Below are 20,991 nucleotides of genomic sequence, written 5' to 3' on the forward strand. Positions count from 1 at the left end.
GTGAGCTAAAAAACGGTGATGGATTAAAACCATGATCTCTTGACTTGGTAAGAGTATTCTGCATCATTCAGAAACTCTGTCCATCACCACCCCCTTTTTCCCAAATCGATTTTATCCACACTCAGTGTGGGAGGGTATGATCAGACGTGAGTCCCTTGCTCATTGCACCATCAGGATTCAGGCAAGCCGGGCCGACGAAGGCTGTGATGCCAGAATCCGGTCCCCGGAAGCTTGTTTCCTTCCCAGAATAAGAATTGGCTTGGTAGTTTGGTTTGCCCTGTTCCCATCATGCACTGGGACAGGTACAGACTAATTTGCATGTAGCCAGGTTCTGAGCTGGGATGGTGCAGTGAGCTAAAAAACGGTGATGGATTAAAACCATGATCTCTTGACTTGGTAAGAGTATTCTGCATCATTCAGAAACTCTGTCCATCACCACCCCCTTTTTCCCAAATCGATTTTATCCACACTCAGTGTGGGAGGGTATGCTCAGACGTGAGTCCCTTGCTCATTGCACCATCAGGATTCAGGCAAGCCGGGCCGACGAAGGCTGTGATGCCAGAAACCGGTCCCTGGAAGCTTGTTTCCTTCCCAGTATAAGAATTGGCTTGGTAGTTTGGTTTGCCCTGTTCCCATCATGCACTGGGACAGGTACAGACTAATTTGCATGTAGCCAGGTTCTGAGCTGGGATGGTGCAGTGAGCTAAAAAACGGTGATGGATTAAAACCATGATCTCTTGACTTGGTAAGAGTATTCTGCATCATTCAGAAACTCTGTCCATCACCACCCCCTTTTCCCAAATCAATTATAACAGTTCATAGTTTAAGAAAGTCCTTTGTTTGATGCTTGGCGCTCCTCCCAGGATGTCCTTCACGGGTACAGTCTGCCTGGGGTCAGGATGAGGTTATTGTTGCTCATCTTTTAGCGCAGGCACACTTCAGTCAGTACTTCTGTGTCATGTCGGGGTGTCAAAATAGGGATGGCAGCCACTTTGTGGCCACTCCAGAAAGGTCAACTTAAGCAAAGAAACATAAAGCGTAATTAATACATGGAAATGACTATTAAAATGTTATTCCCTCACTAACCCCTCTATGTGTGTGTATTTATCTAGCAAAAGCAACACGCATTGCAGTTTTATACTCACAATTTAAAGCACGATTCACAAATCACATCACAAAAGCAACATATAACATGTAAATTCTAAATATCTGACGTTAGTATGATTACGAAAATTATTTTACACATCAATCAGGCCATGCAAATGCGATTCCCATGTGTATTTTCTAATTAGTAATGTTGATTAAATAAACACAGCAAACAATAAATACTATTAATATTAATCAATTATTCATGTTAGTTCAAAATGATGAAATGGAGGAGGTATACAATTCTTAGGTAAAACCTCGCTCCAGCACCGGTGCCGCCCACCAGTTACCGAGTAAGTAGCTAAACCAACGCTGCTTTTATCTTGTGCGTGGTATGAATGAAATATGTATTGAGGCTCGAGCAATCATGCCTCCGCTCCAGGCACAGTGTGCAAGTGGAAGTGCAATGACCCGGGCCAGGAGGTGGCTGGAAGAGCAGGGCCTTGCCCTTAACTTAACCCCTATTGTTCTAAAAACGTTGGTCATTCACACGAAATGAAATAGTTTTTTTTTCCGTACGTTTCACTTTCATCTCTTTTGGAATCCGGATATTTTTAGGTACTTATAATACTTGTTCAACGTCTTCCCGGTGTGCAGTATGTCGGAATGTGCCAGGTTTAAGTTTATTTCTATTCCACGTCATCATCCCTTGTGGTAGTGCATGCAGGTGGTTCGGTGCTGAGGCATTCCCTTAGCTCAAGCCCAAAATGGTGCCGCCTTGCTCAAGTTTATCTAATAAGATCCTTCAGCTCTATGATGCAGATCACTCAAACATCGCTGCTCCTACTTCTGCCTCCTATGTTTTGCAAGGTATGGTTTAAAGTGAACACCCAACGGAGGCCGCATGATGTCATTTTATTGTCTAAGTAGAAGTTGGAGCCCATGTCCTATAAATTTATTTTAAGTGCCAATTCTGATAAGTTGTCAACTACTGTGATATATGTAACTATTATAGGACTATGTAGAATTATTTCATAGCGCATCAAAAATGTAAGGCATAGTTGTGTTCAGATAGATGAAAGGCTGAGCTATCTTAACTAACGTTTATGAACACGATCTGATAAAACAATCCCGGATACATTTAATTAAAGTATACACTTGTACCAGCATAACTTTTGCTGCTCTGGGCTTCCTGTAGAGACACTGTATTCTGCTCAAAGATCAGAGAATGTATTGGAAGCATACTTTCTGGACATGCAGAGCAGCCATTGCTTTAACCCCTGCCACGCTCTTCTTTTTTTTAACATGTTATTCCGAAATGTGAACACTCTGAACGTCCATGAGATCAGGGAGGGCCATCCAGGTGGCGGAATTTAGCTAACCTTTCCCGCTGCCAGCAACGTTTGTCTGTGTTTGTTTGGTGGATGTCCCGAGACCCCAGAGGCCCGCACTGTGCAAACTCTCATACCACACATCATCATAGATAGAATGTCACATGTTGTGGTGGTTATGCCTTTGTGGCAAACCACTATCGTCTGAGAGGAAAAACAGTAATCATTTAGTGCTAGCCCCAGCAGAGAGAGCGCAGATTCTCTTCACAGAGCGGGCTGAGCAATCATACTCGGCATTATGCTTTAAAATTTCATACTGTCATTTCTGGGATGTGGTGGAAAATAGTGAAGTCAAACTAAAAATATCACCATAGCCATACTGCCCACATAATGCAAATACCGACTCTGACAACAAGATGGTGCAGAAAGAAGCAGGACAACCATTGCAGAGTAAAAAAATGATTTATTAGGCGAGACATGCAGCTAGCTTTCATAAATACAATAAAAGCAATCTCCTCCTCACTAATACTCTCGACAAACTATGCCCCCACCCTTAAGCGCCCCAAAATGATGAACTTCCCCAAGCAAACAATCCGACCATCCACTACCATTCTGCTCCCTCTTCTTCCACCCACCCTCCTTTCAAATCTCACAACTAGAGTAAGGGGGTGGAGCCAGTGGAGGACGTGGGTGGAGCTTGGGGAAGTGGGTGTGGCCTCCTATAAAAATTTGAACACCTGGACTTAATTTTTTACAAATTGAGCACTGGCAGCAGCAGGTCGCCTTTCACTTCAGATAATAATTACTGTATTTTGGTGTCAATAAGATACTCGTAAGGTGAACCTTTGCCTAGATTAACATATGAAAAGGTGTTGACAGTGCACTGACACTGCTTCAAAATGTACCACATTACGCCACATAATTTGTCTTTTCTTAGCACATAATTGAGTCATCCTCCCTTGTCCCATAATTCAAGGGGACCCGGTCATGCCTGAGGATATTGTCTCTTTAGAACGTGTCTGGGGAGAGCTTGGCATCTGCCTTTGTGAAAGGCCACGCCTCCTGGAGCCTCGGTCTGGGAAAGGGGTGAGCTCCGTCTGCTGGAGCAGGCTAACCCTGCGTTACCATCTCTCTTGGCAGCGGTGCATTTTGTCAGTAAGGCAAGAAACCGCTCTCATGCCAGTGCATAGGAGGGGCTGAATGCTGTCCGCAGAGGAGTTACTAGCTAGCTCCCCTGTACAGCGCGCACCAGTGCAAGACGAAGGACATTGACTGCAAGTGCCGGATGGTGAGTTTGAGATGTCTGTAGGAGGGTGTATATGGGAAATGCTATGCTTACTCCAGAATGCGCATGCTCATGCGCAAAGGGTGAGGCACACATATAATGGTGTTGTGCCACTCCAGGCTAAAGTGGGTGAGTGCCTTGTTTGCCCGGGACTCGAGGTGTAGACAATACGCAGCACCCTGCCCCCCCTCCCCATGCATGGCTTTGCTCCTTGCGTAAAGGAAGAGTGTTTTGGTTGAGCATCACCTGCTGACTGCACATCGAACTGTGAGCTCATGATATGCACCGCCTGGTTATGGGGTTCTGCCAGCAGTGACGAAGGACCTTTCTGCGCATGCCCAGTACTATAGGTCTAGCCTGCGAGAGCCGGCTGAGAACGAACGGGGATGTGAATACTCGATTCTCTCAGGGAGGCTGAGTAAAGGGGCTGCCACACCTGGGGACGGGTAGACATAGTAGATGGTGCTTCGCCCCAGAGAAGGGGGGCGGGGGGGGGGGGGAGACATACTTATTTCACCTCGTGGCTTTTCTGTTATAGAGGGAATCTTCCTGCGGCAAATACGGGTGGTGGGGCCGAGCCTCGGGGAGGGGGTGGGAGTGGCAGTGATACCTGGAGGGTGGTTCATCCTTAGACAAAGCCTTCCTGTCGTATTTCAGATGAGTGGGTAATAGCGCTAGAGGGATAGAGGGGTTATTCAATAATGTACTCGAATTATTTCATGGGCTACGGATCCTTCAGCCTTTTTAGGGAGGCGTAAAGAGGGGACAGTCTCCCACCCACCCCCAACGCCTGATCAGGGGAAACTTGCTGCACTCCCTTTACTCAGCCTTAGAGTCTGGGCCCAAAGGGAGTTACGTGCTCGCCTTCCCATTGCCGTGACATATCCCCAAATTTGAACGACGGAGGAGTGACGTGGTCTTTTTGCATGTGTGGCTGGGTACCCCAGTGTCAGAACCAGGCCCGGTTCCAGGAATTTTGATCTGGATGGGCCATGGGTTTGTTTGGGTGGGCCAATGTGGGTCCACTTTTTGTCAATTCTGTAATCCCAAGATTTACATCATATCTTCTTCCAAACAGGCATACAGAGCCTCTAAAGAGTTATTTTAGAGTAGCAGCTGATGCCTATACTCAACAGCTCAACTCATAATTTCCAGCAGGCTAGGCTTTAGCACCAGAACGAGGATTCCAAGCAGATTGTAATAGCAGTTTAGGATTAAGGAGGTACCTGTGACTAACCCTGGGCGCGACACTACGCTTCGCCCACGTAGTGTACGTAGCGCTGCCTGCTTCGCAGTTTTCGAAGTAGGCGAAGCAGGCAGCGCCTACGTACACTACGTGGGCGAAGCGTAGCTGCCTGCCGCCCACCACCCGCCTCCCGCCCGCCGTACTTTTAAAAGCTCGAATAAATTTGTAATAAAGCAAATTAGGCACTTACCTGACGCGCGGCGTCTCCCGGGGCTCCCTCTTCCTGTTTTTCAATTTTCCTGACAAATGCGCATGCGCGGACGCCCGCGCATTTCTCTCAAGAAATGCGCATGCACGGGCGTCTGCGCATGCGCATTTGTCAGGAACATTGAAAAACAGGAAGCGGGAGCCCCGGGAGACGCCGCGCGTCAGGTAAGTGCCTTTAATTTGCTTTATTACAAATTTATTTTATCTTTTAAAAGTAGGGTGGGTGGGTGGCGGGTGGCACGTAGTGGGGCTACGCGAAGCGCGTAGTGTGCGTAGATTTGGGCACACTACGTGCTGCTTCACGTAGCCCCACTACGCCCACTACGCCCACCCTTACCTGTTACCCTACCTGAGCCTTGACATTGCGCTCTAGGAAGACAGGCACTGAAAGCTTCATCCGGGCCTGAGCCTGAAGCCTGGCTCTGGCTCTGCTTGAGGTCCTGTTGGAAATTCAAGCCCATAATGAGCCAAACTATTATGTACCTTCTGCATGCCACCCTCAATCTCATCAGGATCTGGCATTACAGCGAGAGCTTCTAAATTTGAAACTCTGAAACTGAACAAGCTAGGTTTGAGTCATGGCGTTGGCTGAACATCCTGTAATTCTGGGCAAATCTCAAGTGCCTAAAAGAAATGAATCTGATCTTGTAATGTAACTGGTGTTTATGTTTAGCGATTCAATATCTCCAGGTCGAGTTCACATTATATAAAAATCGCAGAAAACCTGGGAGGTAAAAACAAAGCATTAACATAAGAAGGAGAGACAAATAGCCACTCAGCGGCTGACTTATACAAAGTGAAAACATCAAATCTGGATAAATTGTAGCATCTCCACTTACATTGTGAGAGCTTGGGCAAATATTTTATCTCATCAAAACTCGATTTTCTTCATATTTGCGCATAAAAGCACATTCAAATACATGAATCAGAAAACCAACTATACAAAACCTATTGGAACACATGCATCAAGAATTTTACCGGTCGCAAATGGGCCGATTTGCAGAATCGACCCGTTTGACATTGGAAAAATGCTTTTTCCAATGCATGTACCTTTTTGCATTCGCAAAATAGGTAATAGCAATATTTTGCGATTACCTAAATTGTGATTGCATTTAGGGAATCACAATTTATGATTCCCTATTTGAGATGCATGTAGCATTTCCTAAATGCGACTGTGCATTTAAGAAACGGTAATTACCATCAACTTCAAGTTGATGGTAATTTGTGCATGCACTGGAAAATGCAACAAAAATGAATTTTTTCAATGCGCTATGTAGCGCACACAGGCCCTTAGGGCAGTATGCCCTTTGGGCATGTGTGTGCTACACATGTGCTTACCTACCTTTTTGGGGGTTGCCTCAGGGGGGCCTTAGGCCCCCAGGCATCCTTGGATTTGCATTCTAAAATTGCGATTCCCAATTTGGTAATCACAAATTGCGAATGCATTCCTAAGGACCTGTAGGCCCCTAGGAATGAATGGGGATGCATTCCCTAATAACGATTCACAATTTGTGAATCGCTATTAGGCAATGTTAATGATACGCAAGATTAATTACGAATCCTTCATGCATAGGCATTCACGATTACCAAATAGTAATTCCTTAAAATTCGCTATTTGGTAATCACAAATGATTACCTAGATGCATGTGCCCGTAGTGTTTTATTTAATAGACTAATGTTGCTCTATATTAATCTGGGCCACATACAGGGTCCACGTGACAACTGTCCTGCATGTTGGTTCACTAATAGCACTGTCACCAATGTGAGGACGGGGCAGGAATAACTGACTGAGCTCATGTTTAAAAACGATCACTTTTAACAAGTGCTCCTTAGTGCAGCGCTATATTGTGACATATTTATATCAAAGCTTCCATGTGTAAAAGAAATACAGTCTCATCAAAATTTTTAAAAGTGTATCATATTTCACGTGATGTTTGTTGTATGTTTTACATAGCAAACATTTTCAGGTCTCGGATTGTGCATGGGCTCTTAGAGCCAAGCCAGAGCCTGAGCTTGGCTCTCCCTGTTAATTTGTTTGCTCGCCCACCTCTAACCTCCCAACCTAATTTCAATTTTAAAGACAGTGAAAACAAAATTTTGACGTTCTGACGTTGAGATTGATGAAGCACTTAACAGGTGCCTTCTCTGTGGCCTCTCCTGGCATCCTCTGTTGTGATTAGGTGGGCCGAAGGTCGTGTTTGGGTGGGCCTGGCCCACCCGGCCCACCCGGCCCCCCTGCTAGGACCGGCCCTAGTCAGAACCAAGAGGGCGTGGTGTGTCCCGTGTCCTCTTGAGGAAGGCAGACAGCCCAGAACAGGCCACACAGAACTATGTTCACCTTCTTCCTGAGGCGATAGCTCCTTAGTGGACGGAGGAGGAGTGACGTAGCCTCCTCCCTCCTGTCAGTGACAGAGCCCCAAGTATTTACCAAACAAGAGTGTTGTGTTCATTTTCTGTCTCAGGGTCACTCAAAGCTGCCCCCAAGCTACCTCTGGGCGGAGTGGCGTGCTCATCTGCTTTCTGCAATCAAATGAATGAATGTCGACAAACTGGTTAAGTGGTTAACAGTCGCCAGTGACATCAGATGTGACCTGAAGGCACGAGTTCGAGTCTTGATATGGCTAACTCGGTTGTCCTTCCTTCTGAAGTTTGTTAATGTGTACCATGAAAAGTCTTCCCAGTTACTTCTGTTTTTGCAGTGCTTGGAAACAACAGGCGTGTAGTCTGAAGTGCCTTATAAAAAATGCCATTATTTAATCACAAGACTTCAGTTCCTTACGGTCTCTTATATGATCCAGGCTCTCTTGCTATCTCCTTCCTTTTCTCTCTTTGCAGTCTGTTTACCTGTCACCTCCTTTTCCATGGACTAAGAGAGCAAAGGCTCAATTAGACCCGAACTTCGGGCGGGGGCGGCTTATACTCCCAGCCAGGGCTGGCCCTAGCACTAGCAATGGTCCCACCCGGTGCAACAGTCTTTTTTGGCGCCCTCCTCCCCCATTTCCTCTTTCTCCATGAGTTCCCCAGTACCACTCACCAACAATGCTCCTCATCTCCCTTCCGCACCTTTCTGACAAACATTTCATTGTTTTATAGTGCTAGTCATAGTTTGTTCACACTTAGTACTGTGATCTGCATTGTACACGCTCTTTGTAGCAGGCACATTAACCCTCTGCTCTGTGTGGGTGGCAAGAGTGACCACATGAATGCACGGTGAGCGATGCAACAGTGTGAGAGTTGGGTAAGAGGAGTGACTGCAGGGTGAGTGAGGTGACCATATGAATTTGGGAGCGGATGTAAGTGCGGAGTGGAACAAATGAATGCATGGTTAGTGATGGGCTTGTTTGAGTGAGATTGCAGATTGAGCAGTGAGCAGTGAGGGGGACAGGTGAGTGAAGTGTCACATGAGTGCAGGGTGAGTAGTGTGCTCGTGTGACTGCAGAGTGAGGTAGAGGGTGAACAGCGCAAGTGCATTATGCGTGCAGAGTGATCACTGTGAGTGTAGGGTGAGCGGGTGAATGGTTTGAGTGCATGGTGATCAGTGTGAGTGCATTGTGATCGCTGTGAGTGCAGGGTGAGCTTGAAAGTGAAGGGTGAGACTGAGGAGTGAGTTGTCTGAATGTAGTGTGTATTCCCAGACACTTGAAGTAACTCAGCTTGTTATTGATTTCGGAGTAGCGTTTTAAAAATAAAAGTTAAACTATTGCTATTATGGCATTAATCAGGGGTGGAGGAAATAAATAATGTGCTGATCCTGCAACAAACTTTTAGTCTTATGATTAGGGTTGCCAGGTGATTTTTTTGACGTTCCAGACAGTACAAAAATAAGCAGTCACCAAAAGTCGTATTTTCAGCACTTATCTGTGCATACTTCACACAGAAAATATAAATTGAAAGCATTTTTTTTTTTGTGTTATAGGGCTGCCTGAATGATCCATGACTGATATTTAAAGGTAACAAAGATATAAAAGTCACACTACAAATAAATACATACTTTTTTATTTATAACCGTACTTAGTGTCAAGACAACATCTTTGCAGGCTCTTTAAACAACACATGGCTTGCATTTTTCTTTTGGCAACCCTACTTTATATTCCTTTTCATTAAATCCCTTCTCACACTACGGCTGTAAATGTAAAATACAAATGTAAGGAATAGGTAGACTGGGGGTCCAAGGGTTACTGGAACCAGAAACAAAAAGTTAGGCCTCAGTAACCAGTTTACAAAAGTATGTAAATATGCAAATGGTCTTTAAATACCTGTGTGCTGCAAGTAAGACTCCACACACTGCCCAGCCGACCCCACAGCAGCACGAGCTGCAGGTGCCTGGGTTGAGAGTCATGATGGGGGGGGGGGCTGAAGCCCTTTTAGCCCGATGGGTGTTGCACGCCTGGTTGTTGCTCTCATTTCCATGCCTCCCTAAATGTCCTCTCCTGCTCATTTCTCACTTGCCTTGCTGTCCCCTTCTGTCAGCGTATTCTTGTGTTCCTTGCAGTTCTTCTCGCAATGCCTTTTTTGTTGTCCTTTTTTGTTTTCTGCTGTGTCGTCCTTGCTGTCTCTTCTTTCCCCTCTTCCTTGCTCTTGCTGTTTTCTCTTTCTTGAGGCCCCGTCTTTGCTTTCCTTGCCATCACCCATTGTTTCCTATCTGTCTCTTACACTTTCAACCCTTCCTTTCTTTCCTACCTCTTCCTTAATGTTCCTTCTTTTTTCTATTTCACATGCTTCCCTTTCTGCTCCTACCTTGCTTTCTATGCTCTTCCTTCTTTTTCTGTTTAATTGTTATTGGTGTCTCTTTCATGTCTCCCCCGTCTCTTTCTTGCTTTCTCCTTCTTGCCATACTTTCGATAGGTCTGGCCTTTGAGACAGCTTTAGCTGACCTCGCCAGCCTATTGTTTTTCAAAAGCAAATCACAAGTATTGTTCAAACTACAGGGTTTTTAGTTCACCAGCTTCATCCATCGGTCATTCATATTTTGTTTCCCGCCCACCCTAGCATACCCATTGTGGCAACGGGTCAGCCCACTGTTCTCAATTCCTTCCTTCCTTCAATTTAAGGGACCGCAAGAACCTGTGTAAACTTCTCAAATCCACCTAACCATATTACCTTTCACTTCAGTGACAAAGGTGTTTCAAAATATGCTTCTTTGTTGTACTATTATATTTTATATTATATTTAAATTCCACCATTTTTTTTGTTAAGTGATGATTTATGTTCTATCTCGTTCTTTATTAGTTGTTTTATGAAGTTTTTATGTGACATTTTAACATTACGGCGCTCTGTGATTTGGGTGATTGGTTAGATGGTGATTTATTCACGTCTCCTTCGTAAACAACAAAATGAGATGCCCAAATGTTTTACGTCAGTAAAAAACAGCCACATATGAACTTTTTATTGAAAGCATATAATGGTAAATTCTGCTGCAGACACGTTCTTCTTTTTATTTTAGTGGCATATGTTTGCAATAAAATAATAAAGAAAAAGGTAACCATTGACCAGCTTGCAAAGGACAGACGTTGTGCTTTTTCTTCTTGTCACTAACTTGGTTATTTGTTACTCCTTACTTGCTGTGTTGTTGCTTTCCATGCAGCCTCTTTCTCAATGTCCATTCATTGAATTTCTTGCTTTTCCCTCCTGCTCTTTCCTGCCCCATCATTCTATATTTTGTGCCACTTCTTTACTTTCCCTGCAGTCTATTTCCTGCTTTCGTTGCTGTCTCATTCTTGCAGTCCTTCCATAGACTTCCTTCCTGTCTGCTTCTTGTTTTCATGGCTGCCCCTTCCTTGGTTTCCTTGTTGACATCCTTGCTTCCTGCCGACTCTTTAATTTACATTCCTTTCTCTTTCTTGCTGTCCCATCCTTCCTTTACTGGTTTTCTTTTCCTTGCTACCACCTTGTTTTCCTTACTGCCGCTTCTTTAATAGTTATTCCTTGCTTATCAGTCCGTGCTTTGCTTGTTGTCCTTGCCTAGCTGTTGCCTCCTTGCTTCCCCTTCTGTGTCTTGGTTACTTTCCTTGTTGCCTCTTTCTTGCTGTCCCTTCCTTGCATTCATTTTTGTCCCATCCTTGCGTTCTCTTCCTTGCTGTCTTTATTTTGTTTGCCTTGCTGTGTCCTTTTAGCTTCCCTGCCGCCTCGTTCTACTTGCCCAGTTGTCTCTTCTTCGCTGTGCAGCTTTGTATTCCTTTTTGTCCCTGCATTGGTTCCCAACTGTTCCTTCCTGCTAACCTTTCTGTGCTTCCCTCCCCTGCTTTGCTTGTTTTTCAATCCTTGCTCCTCTCGTTGTCCCTTCTTTGCTTTCTCTGCTATGCGAGCAACCGCCCCCTTTCCTGTTCCCATTCTCAGTGTGTTTTGTTCGACACAGCCAATCTGAAGCTCGCTTTTATGTACCTTGTGTTTTATTTTCCCCAGGAGGGGGCGCCTCGCCGGAGGAAAACGCGCACCGGTCTCCTCTTTGAATCTTACGCACATGACCGTCCAAAGTCCCAATTCTGATGAAACAATAACTTGGCTGAACTAAAACCAGAACCGAACCGCGTCTCCTCGTGACATCCGAGCCTTTGGAACCGCTCCTTGCTTTTCGAGCTGAGATCTTCTGAAGGTTTATCCGAATCTCTCGAATCGACCGCCGTCCCGGGCTGTTCATGGCCGCGCTGTGCGAAAAGAGGGATTCTAAAAACAACTGCCCCACATCTGTCTTAAGAATCGCCGGCACCGCGTGACTGCATCACGCTGATCATTCACCCGGACCCTTCCAATTTCAGCTTCCCATCCGGCATTCAACGACTGGGCGCACGGGGATCTCTCCAGGGTGCTGAACCGCCGCACGACCGTTCCCTCCAGGGTGCTGAACCGCCGCGCGACTGTTCCCTCCAGGGTGCTGAACCACCGCGCAACCGTTGCTCCTGTTGGAGCGTCTCCTGCATCCCGCTTACTGTGGACCCCCCACCCCCCTCTTCAGTGAAGTAACTGGGCAGCAGGGCAGGCGATCCCTGCGGGTCCCCGGCAACGGAAGCAGCTGAGGCACCAACGGAGCGACGAGCACCATCATGGACGCCCTGAGGCAGCTCAGCTGGGCTGCCGCCCTCCTCCTTCTCACAGGTAAGGGCGGGATCCAAGGCTCATATCACAAGAAGGCTTTTCAGTCTGTGGTTGTGGGTGGGTGATGAGGGCAACTGGCCGTTATGCTGAAAATTACTTTTTTCAGTATTCTTATTTTTATTTCAATTGCTTTAATTACTATTGTTGGTTTTATTTATAATTGGTTTGTTGATGTAATCTTTATTGTTGCCGTACTGAAATTATTATGTTTTTTTATTGTTCTGGATACTTTTTGTATTGCCATTATGAATGCTGTGCTTCAGAGGTCAATTGATTGAGTGCCATTACAATGTCCAATAGTAACCTCTATTATTTACACCGCCTGGAAACAGCAAGAAGTGCGCCATATAAAACACATTCTTATTCTCTTTCCTATTCCTAAGGATGTTATAAAATATAACACTAGAAAGAATACTATGATTGATATAAAATGGGATTATATTTGTATACGTTGGCGTATTTTAAAGGCATATATGCTTTAGGACCTGTCTGGGATTCCTTTCACACACACACTGGCTGGCAGTGCCCATGCCATTTGCAGCTGGTAGTCACTGATGCATTAAAGTACCAGAACTGCAAGTAGCATGGCAGTGATAAAGGAAAGGCCAAGCGTCCAACAGGGCTGCGCACAGGGAAGGGCTGGGGTGTTTTCTGCCATTTCAAAATAAATGGGCCACACAAGAGCTTCAGGATGTCAACATTTGCAAATAAAGAATGAATCCCACCCATTTCCCTATAGATTTTACATTGATTTGGAGTATATTTCCTATTTTATTCTGTGTGTTTCCGACAAATTAAGGCAGCTGCAAACTTCCCACCTGCGCCTAGAAGCAATTAGTTTGAGTGTCAGTGCTTCAAATAGCACCATGTACCTTTACGGAATGCATCGCTCAGGTAAATCTGGCCACGTGTATTGCGTGCAGCACACTGCCTATGGCACTTTCTAGCATGTGACACAGCATACAGCATGGTGTATCACTTTTAACATCTCATGCAGACCGCATAATATTTTTTCATCAGTTAGTACAGTGCACATTGAATGGCACATTGCACATCACAAAGTACATCTCTGCAGATAGTACGGCACAAAGCCTAGTTCTATGTACGACACACAATACCTCATACTGCATCACAAAATGTACTGCAACGTATACCAGCAGATTTCACATGGCTTAGCACATTGTAGATTATAAATCACACTTTCACAGGTCATTGCATAGCCCAACCTCTCCCATAACATATAACAGAACCATTTCGAGACTTTGCTTTGCATGATATGAGTCATGTTTTAAAAAGTCTTTGAAATTTTCTGGCAGCTACCAGAACACTTTCTTTAGCTAAATGGGCTTCTATCCCTGTACTTTTCGTAGATCTTTAACAACATGAATGGGTGAATTTGCAGTATCTTCAAGAAATTGTAAAATCTTTATATCTTATCAGTGGCTCAAGATATTACCCAGCCTAAATTCTATGTCTTAAATATTGTTTTACAAAAATATTGCACCATTGAATTTAGATTTTTCCTTTTGAACTCTGATGGGTCGATATTTTTTTAAATTATATTTAGGACACAGCATTTTTGCCAGACAACACATAGGCCACTGTATTCGGCAACCATACCTCATCAGTTGAACTAAATCATACCACCAGAAACTTTATTCCTGGTGTGACCGACTCTTGCAAGTGAATAGAAGTTTGTTCAATTTGAAGATAAGGTAGATGTTTAGCAAAAAAGGTTGAGACTTGAGGTAAAGCCATTTGACCTGAAGTTGAAGAATTAGCTACAGCAATACAAATGTATTTGTTGTATACACTGATAAGAATACGAAAGGATCTGAGCAGTCTTTTGCAAATATGATATATGGTACTGAAGCACTGAAGTTATGATAATATGAAGTATTCAAATATTCCACATAAAGCAGTTCTGATAGACACATTAGCTCACTAGTTTAAAGGGAGTGAAAACGCAAACGTATATTTTATGATAGCAAATACCCAATTATACTGATCAGAGATTTAGATGAAAGATTACCCAACAAGAGGTCCTAGTGGGCATTAACCATATCTGTGTAATGTGGTATCGGTTTCTCACATTCGCATATTTATGTTACAGTCAGAAGAATTGACCAATTACGCAAATACAGGTCTGTTATGGTTTCAACTCCTTTAATTTCGCCAAGCCTTCTTCAGGTCATATTTGGAATCGACATTGCAGGGATATATGAGCACACACACACAAGCACATCGGTAACCAGACCATCTCAAAGCAATTAATGGACTTACTGCATGTTGATGGCCTCATTTTGCAGTATGTAAAGTCAAAGTTAATTTGGACATCTGGGGAGACATGAGAAAATGATTTTCCTGGGTCAGTGCCATTCCACGTGCAAAGAAACTTCATTTGTATCGAGTAGGTCTGTGGCACTTTTAGTGTAATGACATCATAGCATAATGATATATAGCACCAATTAATTTTAGTTTGATGAACAGAAAAAACAGCCGATTAATGAAGTACTACACTGAATAACGATGGATGAGTAAGAGAGGGCCGACCTCAAAGTGCCACACATTAATTAGCACATGTCAAGATACATAAGCATCAGCAGAAGCATACAGTTCTAGATCGTAAATATATGCAGATGCCCTGGCAAATAACTATTATGTATGATATACTCCATATCTTCTAGCACAGGGCCATCATAGACTTGCATGAAAATGCAGGTCTTTCTTATAAACAATTGGCTTGATGCATAATCAAAAGCCCTTGCACCTTAACCCCTTCGGTGCTCATGACGGAATGGTTCCGTCATGACCCACGGTTGAGCTGTGCTCATGACGGAACCATTCCGTCATGACCACGCCCGCGCAAGATTCCGTCAGCACAGCGGCGGAATCTGCGCAGCATCGAAGGGGTTAAACATAGCCCCCTAGTATATAAGCATCAAACATGGTATATATAAGCATCAACCACGGTACTCGCGAACAAGTCTCTTCTTAGCAGATTGCAGACCGTCCAGAATGTGGCCACTCGCCTAGCTCTTAATATTCCACCCGTACCTCCCCATGGCCATTACTGAAATTCCTCCATTGGCTTCCAACCCGGCAGAGAATAAAGTTTAAGCTCTGTTGTTTCGCTCACAGAGCTCTCTATGGTACAAGCCCAAGCTATATGGCGGATAAGTTCAAAGTGTACTGCCCGAACCGATGTCTCAGATCGGAAGACAAAGGGTTGCTGGGGGTTCCTCGTTTTAAGAAAATACAATCTGGAGGCAAAACTGTTGCCTATTTGGCTCCAAAATACTGGGATTCCCTGCCAGAGGATTTACGTAAATGTCCTACTCTCGCTTGCTTCAGAAGACTCCTGAAGATGGAATTATTCAAGGCTTGAGTTATGAGAGTCTGTGCCTGTCTGACTTGTTTTCTATGTTAGCGCGGAGATACCCCTTCGGGGGTGATTCCTGCTCTCTATAAATTTCCTACATACATATAAGCATCAACCATGGTATATAAGCATCCCCCATGGTATATAAACATCAACCATGGTATATAAGCATCCACCATGGTATATAAGCATCCACCATGGTATATAAGCATCCACCATGGTATATAAGCATCCACCATAGTAGATTAGCATCAACCATGATATATAAGCATCCACCATGGTATATAAACATCAACCATGGTATATAAGCATCCACCATGGTATATAAGCATCCACCATAGTAGATTAGCATCAACCATGGTATATAAGCATCAACCATGCTGTACAAGCACTAGTGCAATGAGTATCCCCTTGCCACAATAGGAAGCAATTTAAGCAGGCGCAGGTTATTTATGCAACCAATAACATAAAATATTTGAGTTGGACACTTGTTACTATCCAAAGGAATGTAGACTGTTTAATAATGCTCGATGCACATTACCATCACATTGGATAACTTGAGCAGCATCCGTCTGTAGCTTCCTAGAATATGATGTGAGCTTCCGGGAATATCTGAGAAGGGTATGTTTATTGACATCACTATATATTTTAATGACAGGGATCTGGCATGTGCTATGAATGTATGACGGTATTCAGCATGTGTTAAGCACGCATGCCTTTGGAACACCTTCATTCGAACAAACCCATCTTTATCCCGCATTCGTTCAGCACACAAGTCATTATAACGAGTTACCTTAGGGGGGGTGCTGGTTTTTGGAATAGTTTAATTTAGTATTCCAACTCCAGTCTGCGCAATAGTAGGGAAGGTGTTGGACCTTAAATCCAACACCATTCCACCAATGTGCCCCCCTAAAGTAAGCCATTGTAATGACTTGCGTGCTGAAGGAATGCATATTAAAAACGTGTTTGTGATATTGCTGGCCCTTTGAAGGTACAGCATGATTCCAGCTTCATCCTAAAGGGTGTTTCTCCTCTCTAAAGCCTGCCTGGAGGGTTGTCAGAATTGCATTGTCAGCTAGCCAATTAAGTAGTCTACCTAGGATCACTTTACTACAAAGCTTTTGTGTACTATCTATAAGACTGAATGGACGATAATTTGCCTGCAAGTTGCAAGAGCTCTTTTTAAAGATAGGGATTATCACGGCCCCTGCTCAAGTATGTGTGATAGGTGTTCCCTTCAGAATGGCTGAGTTTAGCACTGCGAAATAGCACTCAGTAATAGATCGCCCGGGTTTTTGTCTAATCCGGGAGCTTTGTTGGGGACTATTCCCCTAATTGCCAAATTTATTCCTCCACTGAAATGTCCGTGGACACCTCTTTTTGTACATAGGTGATGTACCCTGGGTGGACAATCTTGGGACTCACCACACCTTCTACACTAAGCGGCTGGCGGATTTCTCCAAGCCCCAACTGTCTCCCCGTATTATCTGCTGCCCAGTCTTTAGCTGTAATATTATTTTCTATGATGCTAAATCCATCCATGTCATTTTGGTGCAAGTCAATAATGGGAAACACTATACAAGGCCAAGTTAAATTGATTAACTTCATGTTTTAGCAAGACTATAATAAACAAAATATTTCCCATCCCACCATATTATGTCTTGGGTCAAAATATTATCAGAAATAAACTTTTTATAATTCACAAAATCACTGGAATAGGAAGAATAGTTACTTATTTAAAACAAATATGCCAAGAAGAGGTTTGAGAATAACATTTTTTTTAAAATGGGTCATGGTAGTCCATTCTTTGTGTGAGGGTCACACAGAAGAAGGGAAAAAAGAGGGGAGAGGATGACAAAGACGAAAGAGAACTAAAAGAGGAAGTGTGTTCTGGTCAATGTGGTCCAGTTATGCAAAGTTGTAGTTCTTCAAGTGAAGCAAAGCTTAATTACTCTTCAGTTTTCAGTTTAAGCTTTATTTCGGTCATAGACCATAAAGGTCAAGGATCAGAAAGAAAATTACAGTACATGAGCCCACTAAGAGCACAATTAATAACAAAGTGCAACTTTTTTTTTTCTAAAAAGGCGATACAAAAATTATATGGCTCACTTAAGTGACAGCAGGACAAATACCATACATTTTAAAACCATAATAAAAATAATAAAAAAACATAAAAGAGAATATTTCAGTAAAAAAAAAAATCCCAGATAAAATTAGCACATATACTACAACTAAAACACTCTACATTACAAGAGGAATAGTTCAATTCGGCGCAGTTGCACACCCAAACTGTTTCTCAGCCCTGGAGATTAGTCTGAGGTGCTTTGAACCAAATCAGCCGAACACTCACTAAAAACTTGGAGATTGGAAACATGATAATGGGTGAGGTGCAGCTCTACGGGTTTCTCAGGGCGATCCTCTACTGACGGACTCCTAGTGAATGTAGAAGGGGAACAATCCAGTGTTTGCGCTGCTTCAGGTAAAAGGGGCAGAAGAACAACATATGGTCTTCAGTTTACTCACACCCATTGCAGGCTGGGCAGAGGTTACTCCCCTCAAACCTCATTTCCATTTAGAGGTAAATGAAGCGAAGGGGAGAGTGCCCAATCTAAACCTTATATCAAGTGCTTTGGTGGGGGGAGGGTCAATCTGGCCGATATAGATATAAAGAGCCGAAAGTGCTTAAATTATATAAATCGTCGCTAAGGTACCTGAGATTTGGCTCAATGATCACCTTCGTCTTCTCGTGTTCCCAATAAAGAGACTTCATTTTTTAAAATTGAGGTAGATGTGGTAGCGAAAGTGTCTACTCTGAGCTCTTGCATCCCTAATATGTACAAGGTCTGCTTGATAAAGCTTAGCCATGGTACCAAAGTCCTGCTTTTTTTGTCTACTCAGGATGTTGCTCACATCCGCCCTGTAGTGAGACAGCTCTGAAACAGCCCAAAGGTGTAGCCAGTAAAGTGGGGCTTTCAGTCACACCAGAGAAGTTATAGGGCGGATACCAAGGTCTTGCCTTAAGATCAAGGGAGTGCTCTGGGGTAGTTTAAGGGCTGTGCACAGAAAATTGTTTTCAGCTGTACCCTGCATACCTATTTTACTACTATGCCTCCAAAGTCTAGAGGTAATGGCCATCTAAGGCCCCTGTGATGTTCTTTTGACATAAACCTAGTTTTAGATATGTTTATAGTCCGGCCAGAGGAAACACAGAATGAATGAAACCTCTGGAGGAGAGTCTTAATACTCATTGGGGTTGTCTAAATCAGTAGTGTGTCATCTGCAAACAATAGCGCTGGAATTTTAGTACCCCCAAGCACTGGGGAATCATTGTCACAGACCATAAGTAAATCGACATAGCTGTTGATGCAAAGAATAAATAAGAGGGGGCAAGGACACAGCCCTGCCTAAATCCCCTGCTGACTTCAAAATGGTCAGTGGTTTCCCTGCTTGTTCCCAAAAGACTTTTTGCTAAGTTATCTCAGTGAAGCCTAGTTATGACATCATACTAGAGCCTTAAGGGTGTACCAAAGTTAAGTCTTGGGGACCGTGTCAAAAGCTGCCATCAGATGGACGAAGGCAATATATAAACTGCCCTTGTTTATATCGACCTCCTTCCATCTCAAGAGCTGGAACCTAAAAGCCTGATTGACAGTGCTAGTTCTGGAGCGTAACCCAGACTGAAATTGATAGAGGACCTTGTTATCATCAATCCAGGCCTGCAGGTGGTCCAGAACCTGCTTGAAGAAAATCTTCTGACTTGTGTAAATAAGGCTAATAGTCCAGTAGTTCGCAGGATCAGACTTAAGACCCTTCTTAAAAATGGGGATAATCTCAGCATCTTTCTAGGTAGCAGGAATGGTAGGGTCCACCATTATAGCATTAGCTACACAATTGATATTGGGTGCCCAAACAGCTGGTTAGTGGAGGAATAGGTCAACTGGGATTCCATGCAATCCAATCCAGGGGCTTGCCAGATGTGTGGGAGCAAATAGCAGAATAGGTTTCTTCTAGAGGGAAGAAGCCCAGGGCATCTCCTGATGCAAGCCCTAAGGTGGTTGAGTTTGGCTATTCCAGAAAAAGAATTGCTGAGGTGAACCTACTCATAGAAACCGAAGGGGGAGAGACCCCAGGGTCACTATACAAAGAGTGGAAGTAGTTGGCACAGTCTTGCGCAGGAATGTAGGCTTCAGGTCTAGATCTGGACATCTTAGCCCCATGAGATATTATGTGCCAAAAGGCTTGGTCCCTTGCTCTTGAGGCAGTCAAAATATCAGTCTAGCTGAATGTGTCCACGTAATGTTTGCTTGTCTTAGGGTTGATTTGTAGGAAGCTCTTGCTGATTGGATAGCTTCCGGGCAGTCTGCTTTAAGAGAGTTAACTAAAAGTCTCTTTGCCTCCCTGCACTCTTTATTAAACCAGGTAGGATCTGCAGCAGGGGGATTGCTCTTACCTGAGGGCAATTTGGTGAAGAAGCATTTTTTCAGTTCCTCAAAACACCTATTGTAGATTTCTAGGACATCATTAGGAGCTAACTCAGGGGAAAAAAACAATATTGGAATATAGTCTTGGTATAATTGAGCTTGCCCTCTATTGTTTTTAGCCACTTGCTCCCACCTGATCTTCCACCGATTATTACTGGTCGTTATGTCGCCACTAGGCTGTGTTTGATTTTGATTTTGGGCCCTATTGCCAGGAATTCCCCTAAGGAGGAGAGCCAGTGGAAAATGATCACTTTCATTTATTCCAATATTTAATTTTCTTAGTTCCCAGGTACATGTTTTCTGCTCTTCCTGAATACCCTGTGAACTGCAGCAGGTCCACCATTTGTTTTGCTGAGGAGGCAGCATTTGTCAGCTGAGAAGCAGGCATTGCCCGCATGGCCTCCATCACACCGAGTCTCCAGCCATTGCTGCCAGCAAGACAAATGAAGGGCCACCAAAACACAGAAATATTGAGGATTCATTGTTTTGGTTGCCCTTCTTCTACTTCTTTGTCCACTGGAAACAGAAGAAGGGCTAATATACTGCCCCTACTGCTCAGGTAAGTGCCAGTGATGCCCAACAGGAAACCACCGGCACCAATTAACCAATGACGGTCATGCGGTTAGCCTAGAAAGGGCATTCCTGGATGTATTTGAATCACACTAACCTGTCTTCCTGCTGCTCAAATGTGATTTGCTATGCCCACCTAATACAACCTACTGCAAGCCATTCACCAGCCTTCATTATGCAGAGACGGTAACTTTCCCATGCCATACCTCATCCGAGATGGGTAGCAGGTATCTTCAACTGAGTCAAAGGACATGATTAGTATTTACGGTCCCACCGGTCAACCTTCAACTTTTGGCTGATGATGATTGGTC

At 44.0% G+C, this 20,991-nt stretch overlaps 1 protein-coding gene across 3 annotated transcripts in view; it reads left to right on the forward strand.

The window, feature by feature from the left end:
- Nucleotides 1-20,991, forward strand: part of SCN3B (sodium voltage-gated channel beta subunit 3) — a 941,302-nt gene that overhangs the window by 771,963 nt on the left and 148,348 nt on the right. For 2 of the 3 annotated variants that reach the window (XM_085647252.1, XM_085647253.1), the window contains one exon: nucleotides 11,558-12,247. In XM_085647252.1, the coding sequence (XP_085503378.1) occupies nucleotides 12,196-12,247 (52 nt within the window). In that variant the 5' untranslated portion in view covers nucleotides 11,558-12,195. Of the gene's footprint in view, nucleotides 1-3,509; nucleotides 3,706-11,557; nucleotides 12,248-20,991 lie in introns of those variants that run through there. The other variant, XM_085647251.1, reaches the window with a different exon arrangement.

Source organism: Triturus cristatus, chromosome 3_2 (assembly GCF_964204655.1).
Source record: "Triturus cristatus chromosome 3_2, aTriCri1.1, whole genome shotgun sequence".
In the NCBI taxonomy this organism is placed as follows: domain Eukaryota; kingdom Metazoa; phylum Chordata; class Amphibia; order Caudata; family Salamandridae; genus Triturus; species Triturus cristatus.